Source organism: Corythoichthys intestinalis, chromosome 4 (genome assembly GCF_030265065.1).
Source record: "Corythoichthys intestinalis isolate RoL2023-P3 chromosome 4, ASM3026506v1, whole genome shotgun sequence".
Lineage (NCBI taxonomy): Eukaryota > Metazoa > Chordata > Actinopteri > Syngnathiformes > Syngnathidae > Corythoichthys > Corythoichthys intestinalis.
In genome coordinates, this window is record NC_080398.1 from 28,170,117 (window position 1) to 28,187,091 (window position 16,975).

Consider the following 16,975-nt stretch of genomic DNA (forward strand, 5'->3'; position numbering starts at 1 on the left):
TGAACACCAAACAGCTATCGCTATTGGCCTGCTCCAGACCAATGAGAACGGGCCAATAGCCACTTCTGACCAATGACATGGCCGACATGGCGACATGGCCGACATGGCGGCGGTCGGGAAATATTTCAAAATAGAAATCCCGTCAATTAAAATCAATGGCTGCGTGCAAGATTTGCGGCCTGAAAGTTTCGAGATGTGGAGTTAAATCGGCCAGTTTCAATACCTCGAACCTGATAAAACATGTGAAGACGAAACGTGAACGAACACGAGTTTGAGCTTGCAAGAGCAGGACTGCTATCCAGAGGAAGGGCTCTGGACAGGTGCAACAATCTCTGGTCAGTTCACTACGTCTACTTTACTTTTATTGTCTTTTACTGTAAGAAATGCTGCAGTAATTTGGGAACTGTTTCCAAAGTAGGGGTGCCACCTTTCAGAAATAGAAATAAGGGACCCACCCCCTCCCGAAAAAACGAGGCTAATAGAGAGACGGGATGCTGTGGTCAATTATTATTACTTATAATTGTGAGCGTCCGCAAATGCGGAAACAAGGTTAGACCTCGAAGCGGACAACAAGCGGGGGATAAGTACAAGGGTTTAATGATTGCAAACAAAAAATAACACGTGATCCCGGGATAGTAGAAATAACAAAAGGAGTCCGTGACACCAGGTCGACGGAGCTCAATACTAAAAACTCGAAGATTAACTAAGACAATAGGCAGCGAGCCAAAATAAAAACGCTCAAATACCTGCACAGGGTAGAGGTTACAAACGAGTGCAGCACACTAACAGAAAAAACCCAATGCATGGGGCGTAACAAGCAAATGTAGCGAGACTATAGTGCGAGATGCCAAATGGCGATCAGCAAAGCAAATATCTCGACAGCCTTCTCTGAGCTCACCCGTGCTTAAATGCTGCGTTGATGAGCCCGCATTGGATTCAGGTGCGACGTCAGGAACGCCCCCACTAACAGCCCAGCAACAAAACACAATCTAACCGGCAGCAGAATATGACAATAATTTCATGAACGTTGCACTGTTTGGCCTTTGAGAGGTTTAAAAAAAGTTTACTCAGTTCATTCAGAGTTTATTATTATGAATTTATTTTTACTTTCTTACTGTTGGGCTAGTATTATACTTTGTACTAGTCTTTTTCCTATTTTGCAAAGGTAAGCAACAGCCTGACAAAGCCTTGATAGCAATGATTTCACATCCAATTATGTAGCTCTTTGGGGGAAAAAAAAAATATATATATATATTAGGGCTGTCAAACCATTAAAATTTTTAATCGAGTTAATTACAGCTTAAAAATTAATTAATCGTAATTAATCGCAATTAATCGCAATTCAAACCATCTATAAAATATGCCATATTTTTCTGTAAATTATTGTTGGAATGGAAAGATAAGACAAGATGGATATATACATTCAACATACGGTACATAAGGACTGTATTTGTTTATTATAACAATAAATCAACAAGATGGCATTAACATTATTAACATTGTTAAAGTGATCCATGGATAGAAAGACTTGTATGTCACGGCAAACTTGGCAAAGTTGAGGTGGACCAAAGTGCGACCAGGAAACGGTAGTGGAGTGAAGGGTTTTTATTGAACAATGGCGATGGTTATGGCTGTGGCTGGGCTTCAGGCTGTGGCTGTTGTTCAGGCTGTGGCTGTGGTTCAGGCTGTGGCTGTTGTTCAGGCTGTGGCTGTGGTGGCTTGATGGGTGGTTGTCCATTGGTGATTGGCAGAATCATCTGGCACCTGCTTGCTGCCCATGCCGCTCCTTAAAAGCAGTGTTGATTGTGATGAGCTGCAGGTGCGCTCCCAGGTCTGCCAAGGTTGAACTCATGCCACATAAAACAGGAAGTGTAACAACAATAAAAGCCAGTAGAGGGGAGCGTGGGCTAGGACCACCACATTGTAGGTCTTAAAAGATGAATATTAGTACAAGTTATAGAAATGTTATATTAAAACGCCTCTTAATGTTTTCGTTTTAATAAAATTTGTAAAATTTTCAATCAAAAAATAAACTAGTAGCCCTATTCTGTCCTCATTGTGTGTGAGTACACAAATTGACAGATAGCGAACATAAGTTCCAAAAAGAAATCAGACGGTGTGGCAAAGTTGCATGGGCTTTACTGAAGTCATCTCTTTTTGACAGGAGCACGTTTCTTGTATTTTTGTAAAACTGAAAATAACAAGGCAATGTGTCAATAACTTGCATAAATCACAAAATAACATAAAATGTACTCACACGTGTCCATTTGAGCAGTAGCACTAGCCAATTAGCTCACAAGCATCTAACAATGTAACTGCATTTCACCATATATGGGAACAAATTGAAATACACATCATCAATAACTATCTAATGCTCATGAATATAAACAAAGGAGGAATATAACTCACAAGCGATGCATGTATTAGACACAAACAGTGTGATGGGGCTATGAGAACTGCCACTGAATACTGGATGCGGACGTTAGCTGGTCTGAATAGCACTGTCTATTAGTGTGAGTTCGCGTCGACATATAATTACGTCAGAAAAGCGCGCCGAAACCCAAATAATCAGCTGCACTGAATCGCCAGTAGAGGGCGACATTACGCCAGATAACATATGCAAGTCACACCCAAGCGCCAGCAGAGGGCGGAAAAACTCCATAAAACACAATTAACAAGTTGGTCTTTCACTGTACTGACATTTAAATCTGTCTGAGCGGGCCTAGTGCGTTAATTGCGTCAAATATTTTAACGTGATTAATTTAAAAAATTAATTAACGCGCGTTAACGCGATAATTTTGACAGCCCTAAATTATATATATATATATATATATATATATATATATATATATATATATATATATATATATAATCGGGGTGGTATCGGTATGGTATCGGTATCGGCCGATACTGCACAGCCAGGTATCGGTATCGGGGCCAAAAAATGGTATCGGTGCAACACTAATAGAGACTAGAGAAGATCTGTGTGGAGGAGTGGGCCAAGATCCCTCCTGCATGCACTGCAAACCTGGTGAAAAACTACAGGAAAGGTTTTACTTCACAAAGGCCACTGTACCAAATATTAACATTTGTTTTCTCAGGTGTTCAAGTACTTATTTACAGCTGTATCACACAAATAAATCATTTTAAAAAATCATACATTGTGATTTCCGGATTTTTCTTTTTAGATTATCTCTCTCACTGTGGATATGCACCTCTTTGAAAATGTTAGACCCCTCCATGATTTCTAAGTTGGATAACTTGGAAAATAGCAGGGTGTTCAAATGCTTATTTTTGTCACTGTAATGGAACCTACCCAGAAATTCTAAAAACCAATCCAAAAGTAAAATGTGTTTTCATTTTTTCCCCCTCAACTTATTCACTCCCATTTTTGGCGATAGATGTCCAATCCATTTGATCTAGGAGGCTGGCAACCAATAATCATTGCCAATCAGGGCGTCTCCTTTCATTCCTTTTAAATGAGGCAGCCCACTTAATTAATCTAATTGAAAGCTAGTCGTCTCGTGATACCCTTTTTAGTCGTGATAATTTTGTACAAAAAAAAGTTTAAATGCATTAAGCTAATGCTTTTTATGAATTATTCAACACATTCAGGAATCACACACAGTCCAAAAATGCTGAAGTCCCATCCAAAGAAGTCTTGTCAGATACAAATTCTCAGGTAAATTTAAGCCAAGTTGTCATTTTCATGAAAAATTTCAACAACAATTTATAGATAATTCCCACTTGCTTTAATTAGAGCCTCCACTCCAACTCTGGTACTCTCCATTTGGATGATGTAGAAGCCAAAGAAGATAAGGAGATGGATATCATAAAATCTGCCTCTGATCAGTTTGTCAACGACATCATAAGCTCCACTCCTGAACTGAGAGACTTCCACAGCTCTTGGGATGATGCAAGGTAGTTCATTTGAAAGATACAGGAGCTACAGTGTGCATTAATCATGTCCGCTAACTTCCCTTTGACATGGTCAGCACCCCAGCAAGACCTAGCACAGAAACATCTGAAACCAGCTTTGAGGATGAGCTCAAAAAGGACAAGGTGGAAGAAGAAAATGGAGGAGGGCCGCAGGAGCAGTCCAAGGAGAAGGAAATGAATAACCACGATGATGAAGAGCTTGAAGAAGACAGCATGGAATGGGAGCTACGTAACACAGACTCGGTTTTCTCAGAGCTGTCGGAGTTGAGTCAGGATTTTGTGGAGAGTGTTGACCAAGGAGCTAGTGTCAGAGGTAACAACTAAAACCTCTACACACGCAGTCTCCAAACTATTCCACATAGGGCCGCGGTGGGCGCAGGATTTCATTCCAACAAAACAAGACGACACCATTGCACCAATCTGGTGTCTTCCAAGTGTCATCAGTTGATTGCAGTCAAGTGCTGCTTGTTTTAGTAGAAACTTCATTGGTTAAACTGTCGGTACTCGATCGGTTGAAACAAAAACCAGGACCCACAGTGGTGCTTGAGGACCGGTTTGGAGACCCTTGCTTTACACAATTTGTTAAACTCATCTTTGTCATGGGCCATGTCAGTTACGGTATCCCTTGGAAGGCCATTTTGTCTGCCAACCTGTATGATGGCCTCTTATTATTACATACACACAACACATTAAGTGATACAGGGCTTAATTATTACTACCGTATTGGCCCGAATGTAAGACGGTGTTTTTTTGCATTGAAATAAGACTGAAAAAGATTCATATTCGCGGTCTAGACATTATACCCATTCACGACGCTAGATGGCGCCAGACATCATTGAAGCGATGTTCTGTCATGACAGATCTCAGCTACTCTCAAGTTTAACCAGTTTGCATTATTTTATTGCAATGTTTTTCCTTATTCAGATTTTTTTCAAGACTACAGTTACAGTTAGACTTCACTTTGATAGTTAATGCAGTTATTGCAATTTTGTTGTTTTATCACTATAGATTGGTTCATTTACATTTCAAAAATCAGAAGCCATTCATTTACGAATGTGATTGCACTTTAGTTTACATATTTAAATGTTCAGATATTAAGATTTGATTGGACCAAAATAACATGCTTTTTGTCTCAAATATATTGTTATAATCATTTGTTTCGGATGTACTGTAAATATTTTCTGTATAAAGATTAATTTGGTGTTCAAAAAGTCATTTATCAAACTTGAGTCTTGAAAAAGAGGGGGTCGTCTTATATTCGGGTCAATACGGTATATGCCGTATTTTTCAGACTATAAGTCGCACCCGAGTTTGTCGTACTAGCCAAAAAATGCGCAATGAAGAGGGGAAAAAACATATATTAGTTGCATAGGATATAAGTTGCATTTTGGGGTTAAATGTACATGATAAAATCCAACACCAAAAACAGACACGTCATCTTGAAAGGCAATCTAAAATAAAAATAGAGAACAACAGGCTAAATAAGAGTACGGTATGCTAACGTTACATGACGTTTAAACAACGAAATGACAAAGTCCCCGGTATGTTAACGTAATTTAGCTACTAAGACTTATTCAGATAAATATCGCTAATGAAATCTACATCCTTCTTATTACTTTTAAACGACTCCACCAACCGCAGAGACAGAAGGTACAGTACTTGGTAGGGATGATCCGATCACGTGATTGAAAATTAGGCTTATCGCACTACTTTTCAGAGTCTCGGAATCAGGTGAAAAGAATCCGATTTTTAATTGAGAAATATGTTTTTCTCCATCATGTTCATGCAGCGCCACAGCCTCTCACCCTCCTTCATGCTAAGCAGTTTGGCCAAACTTTCCAACTTGTGTTTAGTACTTAAGGTTAACGATGATTGGCAGGTTTGTAGCTTTGATCTTGCCAGAGAAGCTTGGTAGCGCTATGATCAAAGGCACAATTCTGTCAATCTTCATTAAATTTGCATAAGTGTGCTGTGGCAACTCATTGTGTAAGTGAAAGGCTGTTCACTACAGGGTGATCGTCAAAGTGTGATTGGACTCACTCAATGAAATTTAATAAAGGCAAGCATCTTTCTACCTTTTTCATTTTTAAAAATAATTCACATTATGAAGGCGGCACACTGGGACAGTAGCATGTTTGGAACTTGTTCAGAAAAAAAAAAAAAAAAGTTTTATTTTTGGTGTTGGATTGGGAGTCTGTATTGGCAGATTCTCAAAATCAGGTACTGGACTTGGGTGCAGAAATATGCGATCAGGACATCCCTAGTGCTTAGTGTGAGAATCACAAGTGAAATTATATAATAATGTGTTAATAATTTCACACAAGTCGCTCCAGAGTATTAGTCGAACCCCCGGCCAAACTACGAAAACAACTGCGACCAATAGTCCGAAAAAATGTGGCAGTTATTTTTCCCTCATGAGAGCACTGTAGTTCCTAACCTGAAAATTTAGGGGCGCACAATGTAAATTGTCTTGCCAAGTACATATTTACATTTCCACTCATTTAAATGTTAAGCAGTTTAAGTTGTGTTTCAGCCAAAAACACAAAATAGTCAATTTTAATAATGTTTTTTTTTTTTTTATTAAAATTTTTTAAACAATTAAAATCAACTAAAACAGTGGTCAAACAGTTACAAATGAAGAAAAATTGACTTGCACTTTATCAAATTTTGGGCAAATACATGGGCCAAATGAGGTTTATGATCTTAAAAATATATGCAATTCAAATGTGTGTGTAAAATATGACACGGAAAATTATAATATATTTTAAATATGCGTGTATAATATGAAAAATTAATTTGCACAGTGTCAATTTTAGGGGGAAAATGTCAATTAGTTGCAGTGTGAAGACTTGAGATACCATCTTTTTATTTTTTTAATGTCTCGATAAGTGGTTTTGAAATAAAAAGCCATTCTGTTCAACAACTATTGTTGAATAAAATATCGATGCGTGTGTGGCGGGCTTGAGTTTGACACCTTTGCTCAACACTAAAACTAATCAGGGAATTTACATAAATGTTTCTCTTCTTAGGCAGTGCTGACCAGTTTGAGCAGATTCTTTCTCAGTACGAGGAATTGAAAAGCACCCAGTGAGTCCTGCGTTGAATTAAAACTGACCATGAGAAATTGAGTAAAGTGAAATATTCACGTACTTTTGTTTCTCCAGTGAGTTGGTAGAGGCTGCCCGTAAGGCTCTCATATCTCGTGTAATGGAGCTGACGGATGACCGTTCTACTCTAAAACTGGAAGTTGCCTCTCTTCGGGAAACCGTGTCACGAGTTGACGGCAGGATAAAGGAGAGAGAGGAGGAAATTAAAAGGTAAAAAGTTTTCTGTATTTTTTTCCCCGTCCATCTTTAGTTGATGAGTTCATGGTTTATGTTGTACTCTTGTGATCATTCTTTTTTAGACTTCGAGAAAAACTGGAGAAATATCAATCGGCAGATCCTGATGTAAGAACAGATTTTTGTTTTGGGAAAATAGGAATGCTTAGGTGAAATGTCATTCAAATTACCTTAGCTAACCCAATAGAGTAGTAACTTGACATCTGGTGTAAAATTTGACTCGTCATTTGTCTCGACACATGACGACATGCTCGAAATACAAGGTTTAAAACAGCGTCGCAATTTCATTGTTTTTTCGCGAGACAGACGCACGACGGATTTTCTTGTGAGAGAAATCAACATGGGTCCCAAGAAGGTTAGTGCAAGAGGTGAAAACAGGAAAAAGGCGACGCCTAGCATTGAATTTAAGATGGAAATGATAGAAAAATATGAGCGTAGTGTGCGCGTCAGTGAGCTGGCTTGAGAATACGGCGGGAATATGTTTGTGATCTTGACGTTTCTCCTCTGACCTTCGTTAGCCAGTCTTCATAAGTTAAGTTGACAATTATTATTACTGTTACATCGGCAAGGAAGTCGCCAGCTTTGTCAGGTTTTTAATCATTTCTTTCAGAACTTGTGCAACACAACATGACTACTGTCCGCCGTAGCCGACGCCAACAACAACATGAAAAGAGAAAGTAAAAACTCTTCCGCACCTCTCTCACTATGTTGTCATTCAAACGGTGCGTTCAGGAACGTCATGAAAAACCCAAACGCCACACTAGAATCTATTCATTATTATATTATTCCGATTAGTATTTATAACTCTTTTGTTTTGCTATTTGTAATTGTACCAGCAAATCTCGCTCAACATACGACCATTTTAATTACAAACCAGGTCCTGAAACGAATTAAATTCGTATGTAGACGTACCACTACTAGAGCGGTAACAAAAATTGCCAATATTTCAAATGTGTCTAATTACAGTAAGTTGTATTGTAATGTATTGTGTAACACAATTAAAAAAAAAAAAAAAAAAAAAAAAAAAACGTTAAAAAGTTGACATTTCTCGTCAACCAATTTCACTTGAATTTTAAAGTTTAGATTGAACCCCCCCCCCCCCAAAAGTTATCAGTTAAAGCCTTTGAAGTACAATTCAGTTGAATAGTTTGAACTCAACATTTGAAGTTAACTGGACTCCAGTTAAAGGAACCTCGGACTTAAAAGACTTGTAGGCTCTAATAAGCCCCAATTGTACTCTTTTACTAAAATATGTTATCAGAAACACATAAAATATGGCCATTGATTTTAAAAAACTATAATTTTTAGTTCATGTTTTGACCTACAGAGGGCGCCATGTTTTATGCACGCAATGGACACTTGGGGTGATGACGCAGTTTGTCACTGTCACTAGATGAACACTACCGGTGTTCTACATTTCTTTCCTACGCAATTCCTTCCTACGCGGCGAGACGTCCAACACATGCGCACATCGGGTAAAAGCGGCGAGTACCTACTGTTTGTGTTTTTATTCAGTCTTTTATTATCTTTTCATTGCCTCAAAATACTTTTTGCATGTGTTTCCCTCTCCTACTTTAAAGCATTGTGTTTTCTTGTGGTAGCTTTAAAGCAGATTGTTGATCTGTTGACCAAATTAGTCATGTAATGTATTTAAACCACCCTTATTTAATATTACTACGTTTAAGTATTCTCTCAAGGCATCTTTAGTATGTTCTGTCTGTATGCATCTAAACAAAACAAGCAGAAAGCGCACAATAGTACTTTGGGTGTCAAATTCGTCTCTTGTAGGACGTTTCGCCGGTGTAGCACATTTTAGAACACCGGTTTTGTCCTACTCTCGTCTTGTCTCATCCCTTCTTTCCGGTTCATTTTGCATTTGCTGCTCGTTTTGTGATGCATCAACAGTGCTGTCCTGCCCATTAATGTTCCTCTCGGTTTCAAATTGAAAGGGCTGAATAGATGACATGTTTATTTCGCTAGTCATACTCTGGAAGCCAGGCAGTTTAGCCAAGTGGTGTCACCGCCCAGTGACGTCAACAATAATGGCGACCTACTAGTTAAACTAATTTTAAAAATTGTATCAAAACTAAAACATCGAGAGGGGTTTTAATATCAAATTATTTAACTCACACTAACATTTATCTTTTAAGAAATACAAGTCTCTCTCTGTCCGTTGTTCCCTTTAAGTAGTTTGGATTCAACATTTTAAGTAAACTGAACTTAAAGTTTAAGTGATTATTTAAAAGGCAGCAGCGCCCTAAATAAGCTGTCTAACTGCTCAATTGTCAACGTGTTATTTTGAAGGCATCAGGAGTTATCATTTAATAAGGTATACAATATTAACTTCATAAAATGAATAAGTTACTTGGTTAGTAGTTACTACTAGTTATTAAAACTTAAGAAATTCGCGATATTCTACTAAAAATATTAAGTTAGGATGACCTATAGGAAGTTTCACTTTTTACAGCGCAAAAAAAGTGAATGTCCTGTTAACCATTTAACAACATTAATCTTTCCGTTCAGGCCTCATTATCCACATCCATGCGACACTTCTCTCGCTCGGAAATGGCTCGCGTGGTCATGGAGAAGAACCAGTACAAACAGCGACTGTTTGAACTGCAAGAGGCAATGAGGCAAAGTCAGACACTCAGGTACGTCGTGTTTTTCTGCTAGTTTTTGTCTGCGTTGACACTTTTACACAGCATGACTCTGTATTTCCCTACCAAATGACTCTGCATTTCCCCTTCCTCTCCTTTAAGGGCGACAAAAGAAGAAAGGCTCTCAGAAGAGAGACGGTCGAGCGTTTGGGCTAAGTACGGTTTTTTAAATCGATCACCATGTGACAGAGAGCAAGTTTACCTTCAATGTCCTCTTTCTTATAAAGGTTTAATCGTTTTTTTGGCCTGAGCAAACAACCGTTGATTCTACCTCGTACAACTTTACCATCAGTCAATCTCCCTCTTGTGCCGACACCTCAACAGCGACAGGAAGTCAATCGAAGCCAGGCGGAGTAAGTTTGTGGCCAATACTATTGAGGACGATAGATGTCTAATCCATTTTAAATAGATTGGACGTGTATCGCTGTTAATAACAGTCAACCTGTTACATTGGATTGGAAAGTTGTCCTTCTGCGGAAATGCTAGGTTATGGCATTTTCTTTCATTGACTTTACTTAAAGTATTTGCCCAAATTTTGCTTTAAAGGGCTGCATAACAATTAATACTGAAAATGTTCATGTAAAATTTGAACAATAAAAGAATATTTTTAATTTTATATGTTCATAATTTGCCAATTGATAAATAAAATGAATAGGAAAATGTCAAATGGTCATGTATTTTTTTTGTTTTATTAAATACTGTACAATAAAACAAGAACAATCCAATAACGATTAAGCAATTTACCAATTATTTTATGAAAAGAAATCATAAAACATTACTAAAATATGTAGTTTTTAAATGTAAACAACTAAATGAAAAAAACAATGGTGTCTTATGGTCCAAAAGTTCACTGCATTTAATTAAAAAAAAAAAAAAAAACGAAAGTCAAATGTATATGTATTTTACTAACAGTTATTATTACTGATAAACCAATTTTGATGAAATGATCTCAAAATGTAGTTTTCAAAAATTTACTTTTTCATCTAAATAAATAATTTAATGAGCTAATTAAAATATCTTTTTCATAGTTCTTAAAAAAATAAACATTATTATGAGTTAATATAAGTCGATATTAAAACCCCTCTTGAGGTTTTCGTTTTAATACAATTTGAAAAATTAGTTTAACTATTAGGTTGCCATTGTTGTTGACTTGTAGAGCGGTGAGTGGTGATGTCACTGGGTTACGCTGCTGGGCTTCCAGAGTATGACTCTAGCCACATAAACAGGCCATTTGTTCAGCCCTTTCAATTTGAACCTGAGGGGAACATTAATGAGCGTGACAGCACTGTCGATAAATCACAAAACGAGCAGCAAAAGCAAAATGAACAGGAAAGATGGGATGAGACGAGACAAGAGTCGGACAAAACAGGTGTTCTAAAATGTGCTCCACCGGCGAAACGTCCTACAAGAGATGAATTTGACACCCAAAGTACTATCGTGCGCTTTCAACTGGTTTTGTTTTGACGCTTACAGACAGAACATACTATTGATGCCTTAAAATTTTTTTTAAACATAGTAATATAAAATAAGGGTGGTTTAAATACACTACATGACAAATGTGGTCAACAGATCAACAATCTGCTTTAAAGCTACGCAAGAAAACACAGTGCTTAAAAGTATGAGAGGGAAACACATGCAAAATGTATTTTGAGGCAATGAAAAGGTAAAGACTCAATAAAAACACAAATATTAGGTACTCGCTGATTTTAATCGATGTGCGCATGTGTTGGATGTCTCGCCGTGTAAGAAGAAATTGCAGACCACCGGTAGTGTTTTTCTAGTGACAGTGACAAACTACTTCATCACCCCAAGCGTCCATTGCCCATATAAAACATGGCGCCCTCCGTAGGTCAAAACATGTACTAAATATTATAGATTTTTAAATCAATGGCAATGTTTTATGTGTTTCTAATAACATATTTTTTAGTAAAAGAGAACAATTGGGGTTTATTAGAGCCTACAAGCCTTTAAGTCCAAGGTTCCCTTTAAATTTGCTTGTCATGATTTCTAATTTGGAAAACAGATAAAAATATTTGCTGTTTCTTAACAGTTCTCATTTGCTCCCTATGCGTTCTACCCAGATCATCTGCCGCTGCAGTTTTATCTCCTCGTGCCAGAAGGAGAGAACTCTACAGAGAGATTCGCTCTCACGTTTGGGGAACGCTAGGAAAGCGTCAGCTGCACGGCTGGAGTGTGCCTCTGGTTAATACTCAGGTAATGGGGAAACTCCATTTAAAGGGGGACTGTAGTAGACCAAAAATGTATTTGAGACTTGGTTGTTGTTTTAGGTATGTGAATGCCGGCAATCTTTTCAATGCTTTCTCTGTAGGAATCTCAGGAATCTGTCCAAGACCCCAAAGATGTTCCGGTCTTAACACAGCTCAGACTCCTGGACCAAAGAGACTCTACTGCAAAGGTGACGACTATAGTACTCTCACTAAACTCTTAACGAAAAAATTCTTCAACCTAAATGTTTTCTTTTCAGCTGAATTGCGCCGTTGCAGTCCCACCTGAGATCTCTGGAGAGGCAACCGTAAGTCTACCACACACATAACATTCTGCCTTTCATCCTTAAATAACATATTTTCCAAACTCCATCAGTGCTCTGTGTGGGTAGTTTCTGGCCCCGCCTCCAACAGTGGCGTCTCAGTGATTGACCCTGCTCGATCCAACACTGTCCTGGATCAGTTCAACCTCCCCCCCACAGCTCCTGCCCTCTGCATCTGTGCCGTGCCCCCCGTCGGTCAGTGCCCGCACCCCTCACAAACATTCCCTCCACTACATTTGTGTCTTTTCCCGCCCTTTCCAACATTTTACTGGAAACTGATTAGCGCCGCTATGGCTGGATTTTCTGCTCACGTGTTCCTGTTTTTGTTTTGTCAGGAGACTATCCCGGAACTGTATGGATTGGAACTCAGGAAGGAAGGTAAATGTATGCTGAACAAGCAATTCTGTTCACACTTTCACTTAGAAGGAACATGCCCACACACTTTTTTTGAATGACATCACACTAAATTTCTTGGTTATTTTTTTCCACATTGTACTGTAAGTTAAATTTTTGGAATGGTCACTTAAAATACAATTATTTTGTCTTTGCAGTGTAGTGATACATTCGGCCTCTGCAGACAGGGGGCACTGTTTGCACTCAGTTTCCCTCTCTGAAAGTGTTCATTCATTAAAGTGAGTGCAAGTTACGGTAGTTTTTTGTTGTTTTTTTTAAACTAAAGACTCAATGTCTGAATTATCATAACATCTTCCTCTCAAATGTTGTACTTGGACAGATACACCCAAGGTCAAGTCATAGCAGGTTTAGGTGATGGGACTTTAGCATTCTTTTCCAGTAGTTCAGGTAATATTTTATTTGTTTCATTTCAGAACTGGAGGGCACTTTGGCTTCAGAATTATTGGAAATAAGCCTGGTTGTCTTCTATATCAAATCAAATCACAATTCTAACTTTCAAGGGAATCACTGATTGAAAGACTTGTAGTTCTTAAAAGATGAACGTTAATATGAGTTAAAACAATTTGATATTAAAACCCCTCTTGATGTTTTCGTTTTTATACAATTTGTAAAATTAGTTTATCTAGTAGGTCGCTATTGTTGCTGACGTCGCAGGGCGGTGACGTCACTGGACTACGCTGCCGGGCTTAGAGTATGACTAGCAACAAAAACATGTAATCTGTTCAGCCCTTTAAATTTGAAACCGAGAGGAACATTAATTAGCAGGACAGCACTGTCGATATTTCACAAAACGATCAGCAAAAGCAAAATGAACAGGAAAGACAGGACGAGACGAGAGTAGGACAAAACCGGTGTTCTGCCAAAATGTGCTACACCGGCGAAACGTCGTACACGAGGACACACAAAGTATTACCGTGCACTTTCAGCTTGTTTTGTTTAGATGCATACAAGCAGGACATACTAACGATGCCTTAAGAAAATACTTAAATGTAGTAATATAAAATAAGGGTGGTTTAAATACGTTACGCGACTAATGTGGTCAACAGATCAACAATCTGCTTTAAACTTACCACAAGAAAACACAATCCTTAATAGTATGAGAGGGAAACCCATGCAAAAAGTATTTTGAGGCAATGAAAAGGTAATAAAAGACTCAATATAAAGACAAATAGTAGGTACTCGCCGCTTTTACCCGATATGCGCATGTGATGGACGTCTCGCCACATAAAAAACAAAGGCAAGCAACGAAGAGAATAGAAACTGTCAAATGGCAGCAAGTCAATATCTCGGCAACCTGCCTAGGATCGGTTTAAAGACACTGCTGATGAGCTGGAATTGGACAGGTACGACGTCCGGAACTCATCCCACAGCTCTATAACAAAACAATCTGACCAGCAGCAGTATGTGACAAACTTATGTCAGTTGTCATACTACCTTCGCTTGCTAGCTATCACAGCTATTCTCCCAGTCCAGGCCAACTACGTCATCACCCCGAGCATCCATTGCACACATAAAAAATGGCGCCCTCCTAAATATTACTGATTTTTAAATAAATGGCAATATTTTATGTGTTTCGTATAACATATTTTAGTAAAAGAGAACAATTGTGGCATACTAGAGCCTACAAGTTTTTAAGGCAGAGATTCCCTTTAAAGTTAGATTCTGACTTTAAAGTGAGAATTTTTTTTTCTTCATTGACCCGATCCTCTTCTAAACAAATGATCCTCAAAACATAAAAATCCCTTGGCTGTTTTAGTAAATGTAATGAGAAACAACAGTTTTAGTATGTTGTATGTGAAATATTTGACATTTGAAGGGTGGAATGTAAAAGGTCCCCCAATTTGGAACGACTCATATATTCAAATCATATTCTGTTATATTCAGGTGGTTGGAACCTGCAGTCACATTCATTGATGCTACTGGGATCAAACCCTGTGCAGCCTATTCGCTGCTGCCTTGCCAAAGGGGGTCGTATGTGGGTTGGATATTGGAACAAAGTTCATGTGGTTGACATTAACAAGAGAAAGGTGGAGGTAACAAAACAGAAAGATTGTTTGTTTTATTTCTGGGGGAGTTTGAATCTACAAGCTTTTTTTTGTCATTGCAGCATGTTTTTCCAGTCTCGGAGCGCAGTGAGCAGCAGGTTCGTTTCCTCTGTGCTGGAGGAAGTGGCGTCTGGACGTCCTGCAGACTCGACTCCATTCTCAGACTTTTTGACTGGGCAACTGGACAGCCGTTACAGGAAGTGGATTTTGCTACTATGGTTACCAAATCGTTAGGTGTGTGCGCCAATTATGAAGTTAAACAGGATTTGTTACTAGGTTAAAGTGAAATTTGTTTTTTATTGTTACAATTTTTAACAATTGTTACAAAGAATGTGAAGAATTTGAATGAAAAATATATTTTTTTCATTTGTCGAGGGAGATTAAATATTCCAAGGGATATTCACACATAACTACGCTAGAAAGTTAATGGAAAGAACCAATTTAGGTGGAATTGAAAGATAGTTGTACTTTGACATATGAATGTCTCACGAGTAACCATATTACATTATTGATATATATAGAATTTTAGCTTCAATTAACTAAGACAAGTAGCAGTTTGGCACAATTCTTCGAAAGAAGCAGCTCTAAAGCTGTCATACTGAACATTCAACATTGACAAATGCATGTACTGTGAATGTGAAAAAACACTTAACTTTACGCTAAATTGACTTTCACAATGCATTTTTAACTAGCCTTGCATAACCTCATGGACAGGTTCACTTGTAGCATCTGCTTTGCTGCATATGTTCTTTATCATCTTAAAAAAACTTACAAATATTACTGCAGTTTACTTGGGGACTGTAATCCTCTCTGTATTAGTTTTATGCTGCCCTCAGGTGGCCAAAGTACTGCACTCATGTATGTTTTATATCTCATAAAGTGCTTTTATATTTTGAGTTTTCCTAGAGGAAGTTGGCGCGGATTAAGGACATTTCCATTCTTTTAATTGGATTGACCAATGAATTAACATATATCCCAAGGGCACCACTCTATTTTTACTTGGTTGCTTCCTATTACTGCTGCTAATGCCTCTTCATCCACGTCCCCAGGCCCGGCTTTCCTGACACTCTCGCCTCTTCAGATCACCTCTCTGTGTGTCATCTCCAGCCGTCTGTGGGTGGGTACGGCAGGCGGGGCAATCATCTCCATCCCTTTGTCCATAAGTAAGTGTCATGGTGTAAGAAGTGATGGTTTCATTTACTTTGTAAGACTCCCATTTAATGATGAGTTTATCATCCACAGCGTCTGAAGCAATTTCCATCCCATATTGCTCTTCTGCAACAGCCCAGCTATGTTATCATGGACACCGACAAGCTGTCCGCTTTATCATTGCTGCACCAGGTAATGAGTGCTTTAACCCTTTCACGGATAGTTGTCACTACAGTTGACAACCATGCAAAAGTTGACACTTAAAACCTTTAACCCTTTATAGTTACCCTTTAACAGATACACCTAGACGTGAACATATTACCCCCGTGCTATCATCGCTCCACTGGCTTCCAGTCCATTTTAGAATTGATTTTAAACTTTTACTGTTTGTTTTTAATTCTATTAATGGCCAGGCTCCTTCTTACTTATTGGAAATTTTAACCATCCGTAATTCTGGCAGGACTCTTCGCTCTACCGGCCAACTTCATTTGCCTGCATTCCGAGGTCCAAACTCAAACAGTGGGAAGACCAATCTTTTGCGGTTGCTGCGCCCAGGTTATGGAATAGTCTTCCCCCTGAAATCCGCACTACTACAAATTTGGGCCTTTTTAAATCTCGTTTAAAGACACACCTTTTTAGACTCGCCTTTCCCCAAGATTAGTTTAGCCTGGTTTTACTTCTTTAGCGTTTTTAATGTTTTTGGATTTGATCTGTTTTATTTGCTGTCTGACTTTTATCGTGATGCGTTGTTTCGTTTCTTTTTCCTTTTTTTTTCATCTTCCTAATGTCATTGTAAAATACTTTCCTGCCTTTTATTTACTATGAGCCTTGTTTGTCTTTGTTGTAAAGCACTTTTGGGACCTTTCGGGTTTTGTAAAGGGC

General features: G+C 38.3%; 1 protein-coding gene across 2 annotated transcripts in view; it reads left to right on the plus strand.

Annotated features, from left to right (window-relative positions):
- si:dkey-17m8.1 (C-Jun-amino-terminal kinase-interacting protein 4) overlaps positions 1–16,975 on the plus strand; it is a 43,300-nt gene that overhangs the window by 23,850 nt on the left and 2,475 nt on the right. For both annotated transcript variants that reach the window (XM_057834023.1, XM_057834021.1), the window contains exons 7-26: positions 3,616–3,682; positions 3,761–3,921; positions 3,996–4,252; positions 6,969–7,026; positions 7,104–7,256; positions 7,346–7,388; positions 9,804–9,931; positions 10,040–10,093; positions 10,165–10,290; positions 12,019–12,151; positions 12,267–12,353; positions 12,423–12,470; positions 12,539–12,680; positions 12,821–12,863; positions 13,037–13,117; positions 13,219–13,286; positions 14,784–14,932; positions 15,007–15,178; positions 15,994–16,107; positions 16,187–16,285. In XM_057834023.1, the coding sequence (XP_057690006.1) occupies positions 3,616–3,682; positions 3,761–3,921; positions 3,996–4,252; positions 6,969–7,026; positions 7,104–7,256; positions 7,346–7,388; positions 9,804–9,931; positions 10,040–10,093; positions 10,165–10,290; positions 12,019–12,151; positions 12,267–12,353; positions 12,423–12,470; positions 12,539–12,680; positions 12,821–12,863; positions 13,037–13,117; positions 13,219–13,286; positions 14,784–14,932; positions 15,007–15,178; positions 15,994–16,107; positions 16,187–16,285 (2,183 nt within the window). The remainder of the gene's footprint in view (positions 1–3,615; positions 3,683–3,760; positions 3,922–3,995; positions 4,253–6,968; positions 7,027–7,103; positions 7,257–7,345; positions 7,389–9,803; positions 9,932–10,039; positions 10,094–10,164; positions 10,291–12,018; positions 12,152–12,266; positions 12,354–12,422; positions 12,471–12,538; positions 12,681–12,820; positions 12,864–13,036; positions 13,118–13,218; positions 13,287–14,783; positions 14,933–15,006; positions 15,179–15,993; positions 16,108–16,186; positions 16,286–16,975) is intronic.